Source organism: Corticium candelabrum, chromosome 20 (assembly GCF_963422355.1).
Source record: "Corticium candelabrum chromosome 20, ooCorCand1.1, whole genome shotgun sequence".
In the NCBI taxonomy this organism is placed as follows: domain Eukaryota; kingdom Metazoa; phylum Porifera; class Homoscleromorpha; order Homosclerophorida; family Plakinidae; genus Corticium; species Corticium candelabrum.
The window spans coordinates 1,955,170-1,977,609 of NC_085104.1; the positions used below are offsets into that span (position 1 = coordinate 1,955,170).

General features: G+C 42.1%; 2 protein-coding genes across 2 annotated transcripts; one reads left to right on the plus strand and one right to left on the minus strand.

The window, feature by feature from the left end:
• Positions 1-5,199: 5,199 nt before the first annotated feature.
• LOC134195840 (GATA zinc finger domain-containing protein 1-like) lies at positions 5,200-9,807 on the plus strand. Its single transcript, XM_062664927.1, has 4 exons — positions 5,200-5,433; positions 9,180-9,239; positions 9,304-9,481; positions 9,536-9,807. The coding sequence occupies exons 2-4, from the start codon at positions 9,183-9,185 to the stop codon at positions 9,736-9,738; spliced, it is 438 nt and encodes a 145-aa protein (XP_062520911.1). The 5' UTR covers positions 5,200-5,433; positions 9,180-9,182; the 3' UTR covers positions 9,739-9,807.
• An 8,807-nt stretch (positions 9,808-18,614) lies between these two features.
• Positions 18,615-20,302, minus strand: LOC134195772 (uncharacterized). The gene has a single exon (XM_062664850.1). The coding sequence runs from the start codon at positions 20,219-20,221 to the stop codon at positions 19,670-19,672; it is 552 nt and encodes a 183-aa protein (XP_062520834.1). The 5' UTR covers positions 20,222-20,302; the 3' UTR covers positions 18,615-19,669.
• Between the last annotated feature and the right edge of the window lie 2,138 nt (positions 20,303-22,440).

Consider the following 22,440-nt stretch of genomic DNA (forward strand, 5'->3'; position numbering starts at 1 on the left):
ATTTATGTGGCTAGGGTTACTTGACACATGTACTCTCACGTGTTAGAACATGTGCTTTCACACGTGTTAGTCGTTCCCCGAGTGAGTTTGGCGCCACGAAATGCGCTAGACCCCGGATAACAAACATAGTGTGACAAACGTACTACATCTATCTCTTCTAGTATTCGTCTCACTTCTGTCAACATGCTAGCGCTGTACAACTACTAGTAACTTAGTGTTTGTACTCAATGGAAAACTTGCTTGCTAGTCATGAGAGATGGAAATGATGCCAATGTACACACACACACACACACACACACACACACACACACACACACACACACACACACACACACACACACACACACACACACACACACACACACACACACACACACACACACACACACACACAAGACACCACAGACAGACAGGCATGCGCATACAGACACACAGACACATAGACAGACAGGTATACAACTATCTAATATTAATATTTGTATTCAATGGGAAACTTGCTTGCTAGTCATGAGAGATGGAAATCATGCCAATTAGAGTCACAAGCTGGCAACACCTAAGACCTACTATCATTTGTTGCATTAGACATCGTGCTTCCTGCTGTGCTCGTTAGCTAGCTAGCAGATCCACTAACATAATATCGATCCGTTGGTAGAGCTTCATCCACGTAAACTGGTTTATCTTACTGATTGATTCAGCGATAGTATTGTGTATGTATATAATGTAAGCCAGTCGTGTGTGGTTTTACTACTTGGTTAGTAACCATAACTATTGCAATTGGATTTGATGTTAATTAGCATTCACAACTATTGAATTTGATTCTTTGTCAACATGACTGCAATCATGTAGGTAAACTAATAGGATGTGGCAAGGCAATAGTATGAAGTTGATTGCTTTGATTTTCACAAGTTCAATGTCGTTGTACACAGTAGATAGAGAGCTTAGTACGTAGCTGAGTTACGTATACATGCCTGTCTAGCTGTCTGTGGTGTCTTGTGTGTGTGTGTGTGTGTGTGTGTGTGTGTGTGTGTGTGTGTGTGTGTGTGTGTGTGTGTGTGTGTGTGTGTGTGTTGTATGTGAGTTTATCTCTAGATCTGTGTGTTTGTGTGCATGTAAACTGAAGTCATCAGTGCAATAATGACTACAAGCTTGTTCTCCTGTTTATTGGTGTCGTAAGACAATATTGTTGTTTTTGGAGCTTCAGTAATTGAGTGAGACTGCAAAGCTGTGTGTGTGTGTGTGTGTGTGTGTGTGTGTGTGTGTGTGTGTGTGTGTGTGTGTGTGTGTGTGTGTGTGTGTGTGTGTGTGTGTGTGTGTGTACATAGGCCTAGCTCCAAGATAAATGCCATGCATCTGCCAATTTGTTGATTGTTAGAGTGTGCCTGTTGCTTCCAAGAAACATATCAGCACTTGCTGCATGTACACTGCAAAGCATCACTGTACACTGCAAAGCATCACTTTAACTTAAAGTTAATTAATTACTACCCGAGGCGTGAAGAAAACGTTACAGTAGTGCAGACCGGTCACATGACTAAACAACTCGCTCCGCCTATGGCGTAACACGTGACCAAATAATTATAAAAATTGGAGTTTGTTAATTAACTATATTAATGGTATTGCTAATAAATGTATACAGTGCACTGTATATACATACAACCTCACTTCCTTCGGTAGAATAACATAGAGGCATGCAGTTATCCTACAAATACAAAATAGTGTGTCTTCATGTCTCTATGTGATTTGTAGATTTTCAGAATGTTAGTGCTGCAATGAGAACGAGCTCAGAAACGAACAGTTCGCATTGACCCTAGAGGTAGTCTCTGTAAGTGTGATAGGATGGCTCCTGCTGCAAAGTATCTGCACACACATGATTCAATGCACTCTGACATCTACAGCTCAAATGTATTCTAGTTGTACTCACTCGTTGTCACTGTCACTGTAGTAGACGCAGAAATGCTCTGTCTCGAGCCGCTCGAACTGCAAGAGAGAATAAATGGGACGGCCCTGCCCGGAAATCCGACCTTTCTCGGCATGCATCGAAGCCGTGCCGGCATTGGAGCATCGCGACGAGCTCTTGAACGACGAGTGAGCAATTGACACGTGCACGTCAACGCGGTGACGATAACGACGGCGCATAGCACGACGATGAGATACATGACCCTGACAATGCAAGATTCGCGTTAATTGCTAGCTAGAGTTTATCTATACAGCACAAATTGAGTAAACCGGTGGGTGATGGTATTCATTGTATGTAACGTAATTTTGAGAGAGAAAATTGAATTCCCAGATTTTGACTGAACAGTCATTCAATTGACTGGTCAATTACCCGACGCAGTCATTTCTAGAGGAAGAAGTTTCCTGCATAGCCACCTTATACACATGTATAGCGCTCTGAAACTAGCTTATTTGCCTGTGCTGTATATACAAGGTTTTAGCTAGGCAGAACGAGAGTAATTGCCTGAAACCTGCATGTGCAGGCATATTGGGTGCATGCATGGACTCGCATATGCTCCTACGCTACATACTCAAGCTCGTACACTGAGTTTCTGATTCTCAAGATGCTTAGTAGTTGCTTGTTACTCTGGTATTGTGTTGCTTCTTTCTCGAATTGCGTCTCTGTTTTACTAGGCGAGAGCTATCGGAGACAACGAAAGCTTGCATGGCTGCAGTGCTATGAATTAGAGAGTCTTCCGTTTATCTAGATAACTGCGTTGCTTACCGCATAAACACTACGGTCACGTTTTCTGCATGCTCTAGCTGTCGTGATTCGATTTCGGCGTAAGGATGCGATTCACTGTGAATACTTGGAAGCCATTGTCCTAGTGCGGAAGCAACATGCGTAATAGCTCTAGAAAGCCCTTGATTCAAGATGAACTCCAAGCAAATCAATCCCTGATGGATAGTGTACCTCATGCACATGGCTTTAGCTAAATGCACTAGGCGCAGAAAGAGACTGTTTTGGGTTTGAGTGTCTTAGGTCTGCAGTTGGCTAACTGTATCCAGCAACATGCATGGGACAAAGGCTTATCGAATAGCGGTTGCAGGACAATAAACTTAAGCAGCTTTCCAATTCTTGATGTTCCTATTACAAACGGCTTCTATAATCAATGACCATCTACCAACGGTATCGACACCTATAGTCCACAGCTATACCGTCACGCACAGTACAGAGCCACTCACCAAATGGGGAAAGAACATTCCGGGTTGTTTTCAGGACGACAGCATGACTTGGAGCAATGACAACAGACTGTAGCCTGAGAGTCGGAAGAGAGAGGACAACTCAGTCCCTGACCACACGTCTGACTAGCTTCCATCTCTACTACCAAAGTCATCATCCCTTCGAATTACAGAGTCGTTAATCATCTACATCTGTACATGCATGCAGAGTTGGTTAGCCTTACAAGCAGTGAGAGCTCGGATAACGTTCTTGCAGACTCCTCTGACGGTCAGCATCCTCGTAACTCGATCACACAGTCCAAACAGAACTGATGCATGCAATTGTGGTCCGATTGCTATATACTAACCATATAGCTAACTATCGATCACACAAATCTAAATCTAATGTCAGCTGAAAATTGACTCTGCTCTCTACAGCCACCGACTTGGAAGACCTTTGTACTTCAGTGTACATGTGTAGATCAGATTATCTCATCAAGAAGACAAACAAGAAATTTCCTTAATTCTTTACTACTTTGACTGCAGCCATGACAGTCCGTATCAGCTATTAGACACGGTTAGGTGACACGACCACCAGCTTGGTGACAATATTTTGTTGTCATAGCTGTAATGTTGCCATGATAACAGGTGTAATTAGACGTACTAAGTGAGATTGCAGAAAGTGTGTTTGCTTGTGAGCGAATCAAGCCTAAGATAACTTACTTCCTGGTGAAATCTTGTTGTGGATACATAATTACATTATTTTATATCCAAGATATACAAACAGTGATTAGATTAAAAGTATGGTGGCAATTGATCCAGTTCCGGGTACTTTGGTAGTTACCATATTTGGGTGTGAAACACGCCCTTCTTTTGCCCATTGCCAGTAGCCAGCCCCTTTCCGCCGCGGGCGAAATGGAACAACGCGGCTGAAAGGGTCTGGCTACGCGAGACTAGGTAGGTACTGTACAAGCTATGGGCTGCGTCGTACGTACTCTTATCTAAAAATTAGCAGTAAATAGTGTGTCTATAAGATGACACTCTTTTCTTAGCTTGCGCGTTGTGTCTTACCGGTTTGCAAATAGTAAATTAATTAATTAATTACCTGGATGCAGGTAAATTTGCATTGAGTTGCAGCAAGTCAAATTTTAGTTTGTTATGCAATTAGTAAATTTATTAATTCGACTGTGGCCTAGCAGTTTGACAGTACAGTGTACACACAAGCTAGCCAACTCGCATCTGTACAGTAATCACGTGATAAATAAGCTAACGCGCGTTATCTGTTGCACGTGTTGATGTGTCTGTCGTGTTTCTGCCTCTCTGTCTGTTGTGTATCTCTTTGTTTGTCTTCTCTACATTCGCTTGATCTTATCCGATCGATTGCAGTCAGTGACCGATTGCTGTTGATATGACGAAGATTGAGCAGTGAGACTGACGTGTCTGTGAACTGCTGTGCTCATGGAGATGATGAAGCGCTGAGTCATGATGTCACAAACGACACGGCTCGGCTTCTGATCCACAAAATGTTGTCATGCTGGTTTTTTGTGTAACATACGTGATATCCATGATGAAATGAGTTGACTGGTTTGTGTGATTAGTTAGTGAGGAAGCAGCAGTATTGACCAATGAAACACACACACACACACACACACACACACACACACACACACACACACACACACACACACACACACACACACACAACACACACACACACACACACACACACACACACACACACACACACACACACACACACACAAACACACGCACACACACACACACACACACACACACACACACACCAGAAAGTTTAGAAAATATAGAAAATTTTTTATGACCACTGTCTCGCAGCTAATTCCAATACAGAATATTCAGTAAATTTCTTTGCATTAACTTTTTGCAAAGTGCTACTTTCACTTTACCCTAAACATATAAACAAACTATAACTACAACTGAATTACTGTAATATTAATTAATTAAGCATATTGCAGTATCGACATACGGGTCTCTAACCCGACTCTGTAATAGATATCTACATGTATGTCAACTATCGTCTGTTGCGGTTGTGCGTGTACAGACTCGCCGCTGTGGCGTCGTAAAGAGAGCGGCGACATCATATGTAACCGCTGCTTTCTGGGAAGCGTGACAGCCGTCGACAAGAGCGAAACGAATGCCGTCGCTCAGTCTCGCTCGATTTCAAGACGAACGGTCGGTAAAGGCGACAAGGCAAGAGCTCGACATCTACATCAGGGCAATAGGTCACTGAACAAGTCCGAGGTATGTTGAGACTGTCTATAGTTAATTAACCAATATAGTTAATTAATTAATTCATTCATTTCTTGGTTAATATTAATTAGTAATATGTAATTTTGAAACCTAAAATTTACTTTAAAATTGACGGTCACGGTTGAAATGTTTATATCTGTTGCAAATATTGTATTTCTGTAGTAACCCAGAGCATCTCAAAGCTTGGGTTACTATTTGAGCATGCGTTATTATTTTTTAAAATCCTCCTTGACAGAGAATATACGAGTACTATGGTTATGCTTTCATTGTCAAATGTTCTGTCTGTACGTTATACTTCTGAGCAACAGCTTGAGTGGTACAGATGTCCTGGCTTCCAAACAGCCACCCACTTTTCTTCAATTGTGAACGACCTTCACAGCTGCCGTATTCCAAACGACTACGGTGACCAAGTGGCTTGCCTTGTAGCTCCAAGTACTGTGTTGTGCAGACAAAGTGTGCAGACATTCGTTCAGTGTGTTGCTGCTTATAGTGACTCATGGGTTATTATTTGAGCATGGGTTATGATTTTTCAATTATGGATATTATTTGAGCACGGGTTACTATTTGCAAAAATACGGAACAGCTACTTTCTTACCTCAGACTCCAGAAACACACCGCGACCAAGTCTTTGTATGACAGGCTGTCAGAAGTCTAGCAGAACAAAAGATAGATGGTAAGATCACAAAGAGGACATTGTAATTCTGAATACATAGTACATACTTATGGACTAGCAAAGACCACACAACACAGAGGAAAGAAAGGCGTGAAGAGATTTTATACTGTTAAGGGGCCGTCCATTATTTTCGTATCTTTTATAAATCCAGATTCGGGACGAATTGCTGTTGACCCACCCACCCACCGCAAATTCCGTCCCTAAATTGATATGACTGGACATATTATCATATTGACGACTGACAAGCAAGCAATTTTATAATAACTAATTAATTTATATAGTGAATGATCTCTACTAATACAATTTTTCAACTACATCTATATTTAATAATAGATATCTAGTTCAATGATATTAATTTATAGATGACTAGAGAACACAACCTCAGCCACTAGCAAGGACTTATAGTAGAGTTCAGACATTACTGTACGTAGGTCAGTCTCTCAAACTTGTTGCTTTCTCTTTCTTTCTCTGGAACATTTATGTGCAGTCTCATTCTTATGCCTTGTCAACTTGTAGTGCAACGCCACAGCCAGGGTAGTTGCAGAGATCTGTGTGGGTGGTCCATCAGACTGGTCAGCTCTCCACTTTTTGCCACCCTTATCATTGTTTGCCATGCTTATATAAGTCTTCGTAAACTGAGCAGCTGTGGTATGCTTGGCTTGCACCTAGTTTGGTGTAGCTTTGTCCCCAGACTCATGTGAGCCTGGCAGTGTTCTGTTCCCATATGACACTTTCAGCCTCCATAGCCTCGTCCCCAGACTCGCGTGAGCCTGGCAGTGTCTTGTTCCCGTATGACAAGGGAGGCTGATGACAAGGGAGGCTGAAAGAGTCGTACAGGAACTGGACACTGCCAAGCTCACGTGAGTCTAGGGACGAGGCTAGTTAGGTGAGGATAGGTTGTATGTGGTTTCAATTGGTATTGTAATAACAGCAGCTGTCTCATTATTTACTTCCTCCGCCAGGTCAACAGGAGCAGAGAATAGTCTGAAGGCGACAAGGATACGATGACATCATTGAATTTCATATTTTTAAGAATTTGGATTTAGGGCTGATTTAAAAATCCGGATTTATAAAAAAATACAAAAATTATGGATGACCCCTAAACTGGTGGTAGTTTGTATGTTTAGAAGTTTGAGAGAACTTGTCAACTTGGGGCATGTGTGTTACCATACAATGTCAAATGTAAATGGTCTATACATACTGTATGTACTACAGTGTTTCAGCTATGCTGCTTGAGCAAGGCGTGGCGCTGTGCCCTAATTTGGGGTGCTGGTCCCTTTTCACTGTCTGCACTCTATTATATGCAGCGTATACACACAGATCTTTTGAAGTTCCAATGTATTAATTGTATATGAGTAATAGAGTCTCCCAAAGAACAGATCCGGGCTAGCAAGATCCGGACTTCGACAGGAACCGCTACTGCGCATGTCACTGCAGCTGTCGCCGTCTGATTTTAATTAACCTTACAGGCCACACCCATCTGGGCTGGTGGCCCACATGCTTTGCAATGCCGCCACCGTGGCATTTTCAAATCCTAGCTGGAACACTGTACTTTATATACAGAGTTCTAGCCAGAAAGTTGTGACAGCCAGCAAACTTAGTATTGACCACACCCACTGGCTATACCCACTGCAGCCTATCATTTAATACATATTTTAATTTCTACCATTTCCTGTTATTGAAATATATTATATTTTCATCCAGACCGAAACAGTGATAGCGTTCCATGGTAATAGTCCTAAAATGAGTAAATGAGATCATACACCTGTCACACTAAATTTATGAAATTGACTTTCTATTTGCTACCACGTGAAGAGAAATATATCTGAAATGGCACAGTCTGTTGTTGACTCTGAGTGTTTACAATGATGTATACGTGACATCATGTGTGTTAACACAATTAACAATAGAGATCTAAAGAGCACTTTTGGAGACTGACCTTTCTATAGTTCCATTGGACAAGTCAACGCAAATGGAGATTAGATTACTAAAACTGCTAACAGTGGAGCATGGTACACACTCATTTGTCTACAGTTTCCTTTGGAAAGAAATACTCATATAACAACCATAATTTGAGCTCTACAGCCGGCATTGTGGGCTCTCTGGCTAGAACTATCATAAGTTAAGCCCTCCAGCTGGCATTGCCGGCTCTGGCTAGAACTATCATAAGTTAAGCCCTCCAGCTGGCATTGCCGGCTCTGGCTAGAACTCTCAGTCTGCTAGTATACGGTACATTATTCAATGCAAAGTCTGAGACGGTTTGTAAACAAAACTACACGAATGCAAAATCATAATAGTATTAGAAACCGCCAGTGTCAATAACATAGTTTGCTATATGCTTGATGGTGACTAAACAATTTCGACGTCAAGTTGTTTCTGTTGGCCATTAATGGTCTCATGTTTTATTGACTCAATGACATCAGAGTTCTAGCCAGAGTCGGCAATGCCAGCTGGAGGGCTTAACCTATGATTATTCTAGCCAGAGAGCTGGTAACGCCAGCTGTAGAGCTCAAATTATGGTTGTTGTATGAGTATTCCTTTCTAAAGAAGACTGTAGACAAAAGAGTGTGTATCACGCTCCATTGTTAGCAGTTTTAGTGATCTAATCTGTAGTTGCATTGATCTGTCCAATGGAAGTATAGCAAGGTCAGTCTCCAGGAGTGCTCTTTAGATCTTTATTGTTAATTGTATTAACGCACATGATGTCAGGTATACATCATTGTAAACATCCAGAGTCAACAACAGACTGTGCCATTTCAGATATGTTCCTCCTCACGTGGTAGCAAATAGAAAGTCAATTTCATAAATTTAGTGTGACGTGTGTATGATCTCATTTGCTCATTGTAGGACTATTACTATGGAACACTATCACTGTGTTCGGTCTGGATAGAAATGTAATATATTTTAACAACAGAAATGGTAGGAATTAGAATGATACGCTGCAGTGGGTATGGTCAGTGGGTGTGGTCAATACTGAGCTTGTGGCTGTTACAACTTTCTGGCTAGAACTGTGCACATATTTTATTGCTCATGCGGAATCCTTCCTAATATTTTTGTTCACTAGCCAATGAAGTCGCCCACGGCTCATGCTACCGTTCACACAAAACAAATCGTATTTCATAAGGTAATATGGCATGTCCTCTGAGATTCGTACTATTGTACCTAATTAGAGTGTACTACTTATTTAGGGTGTTCGATACCAAGTGGGTGATGTCGTGTCTGTATGGGGTGACGATGGTCTTGTATACTACTGCCAGCTACGAGGGTTTCTGCAGGATCAGTATGGACGGCTGTTTGGTGCTCTAACATGGCTACTACCGAAAACTCCTAACCCTCCAGCTTTCGATCCAAACAATTTCATAATGGGTTTGTTCATCTTTAGGGCAGACAGAGAAAAGTGTTGATGTTTTATGCATGCAGGTCCCGAGGATGACAATGCGGTGTCTTTGGATTATCTCGACTTTGTGGCTTTCTCACCGTTTAGTCGTAGTCGGAATCATAGTGCAGAGCTGTCGGGTGATCATGTGGATTTAGATAGTAGCGAGTTGTCACAAAGTGACAGCAGCATAGTAGATGTAAAACAGTTTGGAAAGTCACATTTGCATAGCAATTCGATGTCTTAGCGGTACAGTAGCACTCTGCAATATTGTATAGCTCAAATAATACTTCTCAAAATGACGTTGTTGCTTTAATTTGTTGTATTTTGTCTGGTTTTGTGCCCAGTGGCGTAGCTGGTCAGACGAGAAGAGGGGGTTCGTTCTGGCTGAGACATATAACTGTCTGACAGGTCCATAGGAAGCATTTCAAAAGTGGTTTGGCCTAACGCGCGCTAAAAGGACGTGGTCTGGGATGGTTTGCCAAAAACGCATAATTATTACTGATAGATAGTAACTAATGTATTGCACAACGGGTTCTTGAATAAATTACTCTTGCTTACCAACAATTACTGTAATACGTGTATGGCTACACAATGACCTCAGCCTAAGTAGCAATTAAGATGCTCTAGTTTTAATACTATTGTTCTAACTATAAATATATTAGTTATTTAATCACCTATATTTTCAACAGGAAGTTTTGGGCAATCATCGACTGTCGGAAGTACAGTTTTTGAAAGATGGTTTGGCCAATTAAAACCAGACCAACATGACCGGTTTTTATATGGACCTGAAATAGACCTCTGGTGAAGGTTCACTCTAGAAAAAGGGGTCCGGCCAGTCGGATCGGCTCCTATGACCCTGTAAACATTTGTTGGGAACTATGAGCTATCATGCCACTAGTAGTATGATTTGAGATAAATTACAGCAAAAGAACGACAGCTACTGGCAGAATAGAAATCTCGGATGTGGTTCACATAGAACACGTCCACAGTAATAACCACTGTAATAACCACTGTATAGGTCACATGCACCCAAGGACAGCCATGAGAGAACAGATCTGTGAGAGGAAGTTTGCTTGCAACCCAAACCCCCACCAAGTACAGACGCGCTTAGTGCTTGTATGTTTGCCTTCCTGCCTGCTCACCTTTTTGGTCATGCAGGTGTGACTGCTTTTGATTGGTAAAATTATTGCACACTTGATACTACCGGGATTGAAATGAATGAGCTTTGTTACGCTGCATGGTCTCATTTGAATGAGCAAATGACGTGATTTACACTGATACGTAGGATACCCATTTTATGTATTACCCTCTACAATGTCAACTATAACATAAAAGGCTAGATGTCACTACAATAAGTCACTGGCTTCACAATGAGTTACTTCATACATAAATAGCCAAATTTCTCTCTTTGTTATGCTCACATGCGGCATAAATACATGAAAGATTAACTTGTTCTGTCTCTGTATTGTATCATAATCAATACTGTGAGGTTTGGGTTGGTGCCAACTCTATATTCACACGTTGTGGTGATGTCGATGTGGTTGTCTCTGTATTGTCCACACACGGGAGTTTGTTACAGTACAAGTGATGGACCATGTTTTTCCAATGTACCACGTGCATTGTTGACAACAGAGGGCAGTAGAGCACACTGCTAGTAAGGATACCCACTTGGTTGATCATCTGACTGATTGTGATATAGTTGGTCAGAGGAGATGGTGTGATTCTTGCAGTCATTGTGATGATCAGGAAAGGAAATTGAAAGAAAAACTTGACACATGTGATAGTCATACTAAGCTTGAAAAACTTTGACCTTAGAAAATCCACTGCAATTTTCAATTTGATGTTTGGTGTTGTTATACCAGCCAGTTCTCTTTTTCTCCAATGACGAAACTTTTGAACAGCATGTCTTGCAATGTTTAGACTCTGGACGAGAACGCCGAGTATTGGAAATACAGCAACTGCTGTTATCTGTAGAAAATAGACGACTCGGTCAAACCGAGTAGCCAGTGCTGTCGTTCTAAACGAGCAGACTGTTTGATTGTTATCAATCAGTCGAAGCCCGTATGAGGCTACATTTTGTGGATGATGGTATAATGCAAAAATCATGTTCAGTAGGGATGTGAACGTTACCAAAAAGAACAGACGTTTGCCTGTCAGTTGCTTGAACTGGCCGTTGATGAGAGTGTCATGAATTTCGAAAACAATTGCAATAAGAGAACATGATGTCAAGCCATTGACGAATGTCACAGCCGTCAATGTCCAGCTGCAGCTGGTCGTCTTCTCCGTCATGTTGTTTGATTCAGGAAGAATCCAGCTTGACGTTGCTGCCAGTACGGAAGAAGCAAGGTCAGTGAGAGCTACCATCAGGAAGATGACCCTTTGAATATTATCATACCCTCTGACGACAGTTGTAACTAGTATGAGTGATGTTGATACACAAAAGATGCACGACAATCCCGAAAGAGTTGTTGTAGCAATTGGAATAATCCTTTCTTCTGAATTGATCTGTGGAGATGAAGATGCTCCATCGAACTCATACATGTAGTTTCCTGACATGAGGGTTGTGAGTGAGGATGGTCAAGTGCTCACGGATAGAACCATAAATCGTAGTGATTTTTATCCAGGCGTGTCTGGCTTTTCAAATATATTCAGATTCCACTATTATCATTCCCACCTGCGCAAGATGTTAGGTCACCTGCAAAAGCACTTGTCTGCCGTCAGATGTGGAGACGGATGGAGTTTACATAATCTTGGACTCAGAGGTCGCAGCATTACGGATCCACGCAATTGCATGCTGTTAATTAGAGAAAATTGTCTAGAATGTTGTTAGACCACAGAATTACAAGGACCAGATTACGACACTGCAATACTAATCAGTGCGGCTTAGCAATCAATTTTCCAGTGGATGACGTCATTTCTTGTTTAGAGCGCTCTAATAGTCTTCTGTGACGGCGTACACATGCATAGTACAGTATACCGAGAGGATTGCCTGACACTCATGCAAGTCTATAGAAATTTGACTTCACTTTCTCTCACTCTCTCACCTCTTCTCCCCCTCTCCCTCTCCCTCTCTCTCTTCCTCCCTCCCTCTCTCTCTTCCTCCCTCCCTCTCTCTCTCCCTCCCTTCCTCCCTCTCTTCCTCCCTTTCTCTCTGTCTCTCTGTGCTAACGAAACTAGAGTCGGATAAAATTCTGAGCGTATATGTACTTCGATCTACATTGTATTTTCTCAGTTTTTGTGTATTGAGACCTGGGAAGTCTATACATAGGTTTGGCCTTCTAGGCAATAGGCAAGGACTCATAAATGTTGTACCCGGGCAGCTGGCCTCCCTAACTTTGAAGGTCCAGCGATGGCACCGGCACTGATTGCATGGGTGCATAGGCGCAGAAAGTTTTTGAAGTTTGGAGGCTCAAGTAATGCAGCGAGACAGGCAAACTTCAAGGAGCCTGGCCTCCTGGCTCACGGTTTCTACGCTTGGATGAGCAAAGTGTCCTCGTTGACACCTACACCAGCTGCATAGAATCATTCTGGCGTCACCGATCTCCGTTTAGCTAACGAGCTGTTATGTCTTATTGCTACCGCGGTGTGCGAACTATTACACCTTCGATGGACTCTCATTTTGCGTCAAGACAGAAACATTTCTCACACATGACGCATGCCAATACAGAGAAAACCACGTCAGAAGCAGTAACACGTTTAGGAGCACACTGCGTGCATTTGTGACATTTTCAAAACGACGCTCTTGAAAGACTCTCTACCACGTCTTGGTATCGGAACAAGACCGACAACGTAGCTCATCAGTTCAACGGCCCAATGAACAACAGATCCTCTCTCTACTCTATCGGCGTCGACACCAATGACGTCTACAATACATTCGATGGCGAAATCGGTCTGAGTTGGGGTCAGGTAATGTTGCTTGTGATCTGTGGAGCTTCGGTTGCCGTTTGCGGTGTCGTCGTCTACGCGCAGCTACGCTGGTGGAGGAGACTACGCGATTTGAGCAACCTGGTCGTGTTTATCTCGGTCGTCGCCGACTTGATGAACGCTCTCGTGCATCTGGCATTCATGTGGATCGTCGGTCACCAGGTGGAGGATACAAAGTACAACCAAGTGGTCTGTCACTTCGCTTGGGTGGTTATCTTCTCCGGGTACGGCTGGTCCTCCTGGTCCGGTCTCTTCATTGCTCGTCAACGGTACGACGCCATTACGCGACCGTTTCATCCGCTGCTGACGGTGCGAAGAACGTGCGTCGCTGCAGTCGCGATCTGCGTCGGATGTATTGTCGTCGCCGTCGTGCCTTCGACGGGAGTCGTCAACAAGCCCGGTCTCTTCCATCTTGGCAACAATCATACGGGGTTTTGCCTTCTCTATTTTGACAACGACGTCGGAGCGGAACAGATAGCGTGCCTCATTTTACAATTCGTTATACTGTCGTTTGCACCGTTGTTTCTTGCCGGATTCTTTTTCGTTCGTCTCGTCGCTCACGCTCGAAAGATGCTCGACCCGCTCCACGCATTTCCTCTCGGAATGCAAGCCGCGCAGCGGCAGCAGACGGTGAAGCTGATTCGATCGAGAGGATTTCGGTGTATCTTGGCGATCGTGATGTCGGACATGCTGCTGGTTATTCCTTTTCACGTCGCGGAAGTGACGAAGATGTCGACGGGTTATCCGAGACGGACCGGAATGCGCGTTATGGGTCTGCTGTACAGCGCAAACGTCGTCACTCACTCCATCGTTTACGTCGTCTGGTTGAAATTGCTGCGCTTGCAGCTTCGACGCATTTTCTGTTGCCAGGACGCTGCGAGGGATCTGCCGGACTGGGTGACGCACATACAGACCAGAAACAAAGAAAAGACGAAGGAAGGCACGCACAACACAAAGATTTGAGTTTCTTATATTTTAGAATTATTTTAGAAATATATTATTATAAGGGGTATATACGAAAGGGCGCGTTTCTAGGTTTGCCTTCCTTCTAAATTTTCTTGATCTCGACATGCTGTAAACAGTTTGCGGTAGTAAGACGAGCACAACCGCGGAGGTGCACACTGCGCCATATTCACCAGAAAACACATGGATGCCGCACCACCGTGATACAATAGCCTAAATCTAGACGCCACAACTTGGCGAGATTGTTAGGCGAAACGACAAGCGTGCATGAGTGTTACTAATTAGAGGCATAGGAAGTTTTCGGGGCAAAACATTGCAACATGCATACATGCATTATTAACCTTAGGCGCATGCGCTAGGGTTACGGTAGTCGTTTTACCGAAAATGGCGACCGAGCGACCGACTCTACGGAAACGACCATCTAGACAACTTTGGGATGCATATCGCTAGGCATGGCATTGCAATTTGTAAGAAGGAAAGCCTATAATTATAACAGACTGTCAGTGCCTATATATATAATTAAAAATTAAAAAAATTTAAAAATTTAAAAATTTAAAAAAATTAAAAATTAAAAATATATAGGGTTAGGGTGAGAGTTAAAGTTAGAGTTTAGGTTAGTTTGTATTGCGTGCTAGGAATGTCAGCTCTATTTTGCGCATGCACAAACAACCGCGGTATGGTGACAATCTCAGTACGCGACAATCGGCACAGTCACGAGACGTCATGTGCAAAACTAATTAATTAGTTAAATTTTGAATATCTTCTATTTGAAGTTAAAACTGATTGAAACGTTTGCTGTATTGTTTAAAAAGTAGCCTGTTAATTAAGTAATAAGCAAGTGAACTTGTCAGGTCTAGAGTTTGTTTTCCAACGGCAGGACAGACTGATACCACATCTATGGACGACATCGGAGGTGAAACTCACGGAAACAAGACTCTCTGTACATGTGCAATACGATGTCTATTGGTGTCTGTATAGATACACAGTTGATTCAGTATAATATTTAACATATATTAATATTATAATATACCGTATTCTAGCTATATCTAGACAATATTTAACATACATAAAACATAATAATTCATGTAACGATAAATACTATAACTTGTTAATTTTTATTTTCACTAAGTTGTTCAATTAATTAATGCTTTTAGCTCTTACATTTCTTGTAGAATTAGAGTGTTGTTGTTTACTGTTATGGAACAGCGTGAGACTGAACCCAGTTGAGATGGAATTCTTTTGCCAAACAAAAATTGTAATTAGGATAATAATATAAATATTGATAATTTGTAACCATAACTCACTGGCTGGAAGGACCGCGGTTGCGGCGCCAGAAGCAGCCACGACCGCGACCACGGCCACGGTTTTTAAGATCTGCGGGCCCGGGGTCAGGTTGAGTTAGCTTTGTTGTTTTCTTCCATTTGCAACGGCATGATTCAGTTTTTCTCTTTTTCTGCTTTTAGACCACATTTACAGTCAACCTACCACTAGAAAGTCGCGAGATGAATGAAATGAAATGACTCAATCGGTGTATTTGGCTGACAGTCACACCTTGTACACTGAAATGCACTGATTGGCGCCTAAATCTTCGCAAGCCTACTGTATGAACGAGAAATGCCAGAAATACTATTAATTATAATTGTTGGTAAATTAGAAACATTATTTTTTAGTTATGCGAATAATTTCCAAGCCGTAGCCGTCAATTTGAAGACAGTCGACAGTCAATAGTAAGCACGTGACCATAATTTGTGAGCGCTTTCGGTCTGGAACTTCGAGGCGGTCACGTGTTACTGGTGCAATGGCACAGGAGTCTGGACAGCTAGGTAAGCCGTGTAAGTATCATTCTAGATCTTGAATGATACTGACACGGCGCTGTAGCATGCAACAGCAGCGGAGTTTGGCCATCTAGAGGCGGGATCGTAGTTGTAACGATCTGTCTCGATCGAACACGCTGATTGCGGAGAGCTAGCTAGGGAAAGCATTTGCCGTGAGAAAGCATGGGAAGGTTTGAATGGATACTTCAGATGAGCAGAAAGTGAATAACAGTCAACTCGAAGCTTTCTTTTCGGCTAGAGACTTGGTATGTGGTATACCTACACGTATAGTATGAAAGATGTATTACTAGATCAGACTCTACTGCTAGTTAAAGTCTACTTGAAATACTACAATGGTATCATGTCCTTTGCAGTTTTTCATTCTGTTTGAAGCTTCCTCCACTGTTGTCTAGAAGACCACTCGTTCACAGCCCTACACATGCCCACAACGTGTCTTACCGGATTCTCATTGCCGTGTAAACATGTCAAAGCCGGTAGTGCTTGTTCTCGGCAGCAACGGTCTGGTCGGAAAGGCGACACTCACAGTGAAGGGTCTGAGTGAATCGTACCGGACAGACTCGACATCAAGTCCGCAACACGTGACCCCGACAAACTGACCGAACTGCGAGATCTGAATGGAGTCGAAGTGATAGCCACCGACATGGCTGCACCCGATCTCTCCTCGAGGATCAAATCAACGGGGGCTACGACCGTCTAGTATGGCGTGTAATCATGCCGGGTGCTGCGAATCGTGTCGAGTTGGCGACCAATGCAGCGAGTGCGAGCAAAGAGGCGGGCGTCGAGCATCTGGTGCTTGTGTCAGTGTTGTCGGTTGAAGCGCCGGAGACGTTGTACGGAGGTCAGTTCGCAAAAATCGAGAGTCACGTGAAAGAGTTGGGGCTGCCGTACACGTTTCTTCGCCTGCCTTTCTTTTTTTGAGAACAACTGGGCGAATGTGGATACCATCAAGGAGCAGTTGACAGGTAGGTTGTGCATGTATAGGTGTGTTTGAATATTTAGAGTCAATTAACTAATTATAAACTAAGAATTAATTTAGAGTTAATTAATTAACTAATGGCGGTATCGTTGAACAGCGTTGTTTTGAAAAAAATGCGTTCTAATTTATTTTCTTTAAAAGGTTTAATATACACTGTAATTTGTAAATATGTTAATTGATCTGAAAGCAATTCGATGTGTATTGTCAGTAAGGTAGATACAGTTGTATATTTTAGGGCAGCTTGTAGAGACAGCGACTTGTTGTATTTTCACGTCTTTCCTTGCGTTCTCACAGTTCCATGTAAGAAAATGCATTGTTCTGTCATGCTATAATTGGTGCCCCGCCTTAACTGATCTAGGAACCCATTATGGGTGCCACAACTTGTGGCTGCCATAGCTGGTTCCCCAAACCAGTTGTGGTTGCATGCCATTGTTGGTCCGGTATTGCCATAAGCGGTCCGGACCCGGACCCTAACTTTGAGCCTAGCCCCGGACCAGTCATCGCTAGGACCAGTTGTCGTGTGACACTTCTGTTTGTCTCTGTTTTCAGACAAGGAGTTTGGCTAGATACCTTTGCTGATATCTTTTCATGCTATCTTAGAGAGTCTAATGATTGCTAGACAATGGCCTACACAGGGCCAGCGGAGCATGTACTCCAGATGTTGGGTGGGCCAGGTCTTGTGTGGCCAAGCTCCGTCCACAGTGAACGTAAAATAGTTAATTTATTTAATCACTTGAACCAATATTTTGAAGTTTTTGCCAAAAGCTCGTTGGCATTGGCGTAGATGCAGAAGTCTCATTTTCAAAACTTGGGTAGGCCATGGCCTACCTGGCCCACCTGGCCCACCCTGCTCTGCCTACCCTGCTACACAGTATTCTAGAGAATTTTGATGGTTGTAACAGATTCACATGTACATGTAATATGTCTGATTGCATAATCATTGTGGATATAAAGTTACGCACATAAACATTTGTGTGACAATGTCTCTGCTGCTAATCACGTCCCTATTAACAACATTTTTGTGTAGTGTATGGACCAGTACATCCTGATGCTGCCTTGCAGCCATTGCTGTCAGTGACATAGAAAGGCATCTGCTGCTATTTTGGCTAATCCTGGCCTCTATGTGAACAAAACCCTCACTATTGCCACAAAAATTCATACTCACAACGACCTGGTGAAAGCTTTCAGTGAGTCACTTGGGAGAGAAATCAAATATGTGCAACTCCCGTATGATGTTGTTAAGATGGACAAGGGAGTACCAGAGAGGCAGATCGATGGAGCAATAGACTTGTACGAGGTGGTTAATGCTGACTTACCAATCTTCAGTAATCCAGAAAGAGCCGTTCACTTCAAAAGTATTACTGGATCTGATCCACTTACCGTGCAACAGTGGGTCGAAACTGTAGCCAATGGATTTAACTAGTATACGAATTTACTGACAAGATTAATTTGGTTGAAGAATTTGGACTGAGTATGTTGCAATTTCAAAGCTTTGTGTGGTGGGTCAGGTTTATGCAATCAGTGTGTGTTATAAATATTTACATGAGTCAGATGTTTAGACTCAGGCAATCCCACCCCACCATTATCATTCCCTGACTCTTGACTCTCTTTCCTCTTAGAGCCAAGAGTCACAAGAGTAAATGCTGGTGACCACTTTGGAACCTTTTGTAGTCTATGTAGATGTCTAAAATTCTAAACTTTCTAATCAATACGGATTGGTATATATTAGTAATATACAACACACGTTACACTTGAAAACGATCTGGTCCAACAAGAATCACTCATCAGAGACCTGTAAAATATGATTCCCAGTATTTCAAAGGGCTAATTAATTAAGCAGCAGCGTACAATATGATCATAATATGATTGTTATCTGTATACGTATGTACAAACACCCTTCAATTAGGTTACACACAAGATATTCAATCGGTACCTCCTCTATCTGATGTGTGTTGTATTCCACTGTCTGTAGAATCTGTACTGGTATGGTGGTCTGCATTATTTATGTGACCGTTGCCCTGAACATTGTCAGTACCTCGAGACACTTCAACTTGCTGGCTGACGAAATGACCTGCTGGAGCAACATCAGAAGGAGAAACAGGTACAATAGATCCCAAACCAGAGTCTGAAGACGATCGGCCAGAAGTGTTAGTGCTATGCTGAGTTGTCGTTCTTTTCACTCTTGTCTGAGTAGCTGTGAAAGACACACGAGTGGACTGATAATGAAATTCTGTTTTTGTGATGTCTTCCTCTTGCCTCTTGTAACTACAATACTCTGTGCGTGGATCATCAGAACCATCACCTGTACCAGAGGCAGCAGGAGCCAGGTATACTAACTGGTCACTAGTCACGTGACCAGGAGTTTGTGATGGATAGCGTTGTTGATTGTGTTGATAAGATGGTGAACCAGTGATATTTGAAGATGAACCACGTGTCTGATCTGGATGGGGCGTCTGGGGCCCAGTTTCAGGGCCGGATTAGGATAGAAACGGGCCCTCACGTCGTCCAGCATCTTGTTGCTCATAGTCTCTACAGTCCTCATTTCTCTCCTGCACTGATTCCAAGCGGCACAATCTTTGAAGTATTTCAGTAAGACTTACACTATGAATATCAGATCTGACGCGATTTTCCAGTGCCACATCTAGTGCTGTTTGAGCCAATGTGTGTTGTGGGTCGTTTTTAAGATCCTCGACTTGTGACTGCAGTTCCCCTACACTCCGACCAAGCAATTCGATCAATTTCTCCAATTTATCGATGTACGTTTGCAATCCTTCCTGTTTCCTCTTCAGCTCGTCGATTTCTTTCCTGTACGCTATTTCGTTGTTGTCTTTCTCTATGAGCTGTGTCTTCAGTTCAGCGACTTCTCTTTTCGCTGCTAGCAGTTGTTTTTGAAGATGTTTTGCCACTTTTCTGATGTCTTCGTCGCTGACTTTGTACAGCTCCTCATCTAGTTCCTCTTCAGATAACGTCTCAAACGATTGTATTAAGAGCTGTTGGAGTGGCTGTGCCGGGTTGCTAGCCTCCGCCATTTGCAATTTCTCCTCTGCTACTGTACAAAAACGACAAAAACGGTTTGAGCATGCGCATTTATGTACGTCCTGTGTTGACAGTCACAGAGCCATTTAGTCAAATTAATTTAGTATTTATTTAATAATTTTTATTTAATTTATTTTATTTTATTTATAATAATTTAAATTTATTATATATATATATATATATATATATATATATATATATATATATATATATATATATTTGTATATTATATTAAAAATAATTTTTTAAAAAGCCGGTTAATACTGAATGACTTTCAGTGGAGGTACATGTACGGAAGAGTACTGCGTGTATACGTTGTTCAAACTGCACATTGTGAATGACTTCCTGAATTCTGATCATAGCAAGGGACTTCTGGTGTTCATCTAATTTAATTAATATCAATATTAATTTTTAATATTGATACATGTATAGTAAAAATATATCAATATAATCTAAATGTTGATAAATAAACATTTATTTTGTTTAATTAAAAATTAATTTAATTAAACCTAATTAAATTTAATCTAAATTTAATACAACCAAACTAATTAATACCAAAATTAGTTTAGCAATTGAAGAACAAAACATATTGGCGGATTTTATTTTGGCGGTCAGACATCGTTGTTTGATAAATAAATATATGTCTTACCGTAAGTGGTCATGGAGGAGTTTGTGATTGACAGTTGTGTTCGTAGTTTGACTCACGTTTCCCTACCTTACTGGTCTCCAACTACTCCATGCCTACTAGGTAGTGATGATCTACTGTGTCAGTGAAAAGAACGGGACTCGCGTGAACGTGACAGTCCAACTTCATCCATAGCCTCACGGTCTCATTCATAGGCACAACAGACGGTAAGCAGGGATTACCTACCATCTTCTGGCCTCATCCGCGCGACGTACCACCACATGTACGTCGCCATATGATGTCTGATCCACGTGGGTGATGACGTCACATATCCCAGTGATCAATTTAATGGCGAATTTTATATTGGCGGTCACTGAAACATCCGCCAATCCGCCAAAATAAATTCCCTGTCAATATTTCATCTTATTGCCGAGCATAGCGAGGCTTCTAATCTGGATCGCACAACAGAAAAGGGCGTGGTCCTATAGGGCAGCTCTTGGTCTAGATATCTGTGCGTACACACGAACCTCAAATTTCTCCTTCACGTTTCATTATAGGACCTACCTAGTAAAAACATTTCTGTGTCCGACTACAGATCAGTGTAGGAACGATTCGTACAAGTGACCAAACGGTGACGAAAGAGCCTCATGAAGTTCCGTCTCCCGATCCTTTTGTATTGTAGCTAGGGATTGTGTGTACTTGACAACCAAGAAACACTTTCGGGAGTTGAATGCCACCTACAGTCAACTATTCACATGTTCCGTACTACAGTATTATCAATCCATACTGCACTGTGCTGTATCTATATAGAACACTGTAGATAGTCAATGTTTGCCAAGCTCATTTTATATGTCAATAAATATACCATATCACTGTCGTTACAACAGAACTGAGTGCATACTTAGACTGTACATTTCAATTGTCTTGATCACGATCGCGAAACGACGACTATTTATACCTACCAAGCTTAGCTAAGCGTAATCTAAATTACTACAAAGTTTGCATAGTTCCATGACAACAAATACGTATTATCTAGCTAGGGCGCGCCGTTTCAGTAGACGGTCAGAAAACTCCCTTGCAACGTGAGCTAGTCACCAACGCGAGGCGTCTACGGATACTGTACAGTACAACTAGTACAATACAGTATACAATTGTGGTACTAGATGCACAGTATACAATCTGTACGGTAGGTCAAGCGTTGCAAAATTAGATTTTTGCGTGAATATGTTCAATTTTGGCAAAATATATGTGATCATTTGCAGAATGTATTCAATCTTCATGCTAGATGTGATGTGCTGTTTGAAATCTAGGCATTTCTTTGTCATTTTTGTGCATTGCGAATATGACATTTATGCTATTTTGTACGCGTAGATGCAATGTGACTGTGAGATTTACGTGCGATTCTCAAATTTTCATGCGATGTCTGTGTCAAATCTATGCCAAATCTATGCGATCGTCACACGCCTCTATGCGATACGCATGCTAGATAGGCGATAATCACACGCCTCTAGGAGATGCGCATGCCACAATATATGCGATCATCACACACTTCTAGGCGATGTGCGTGTCAAGTCTAGCTCGATGCGA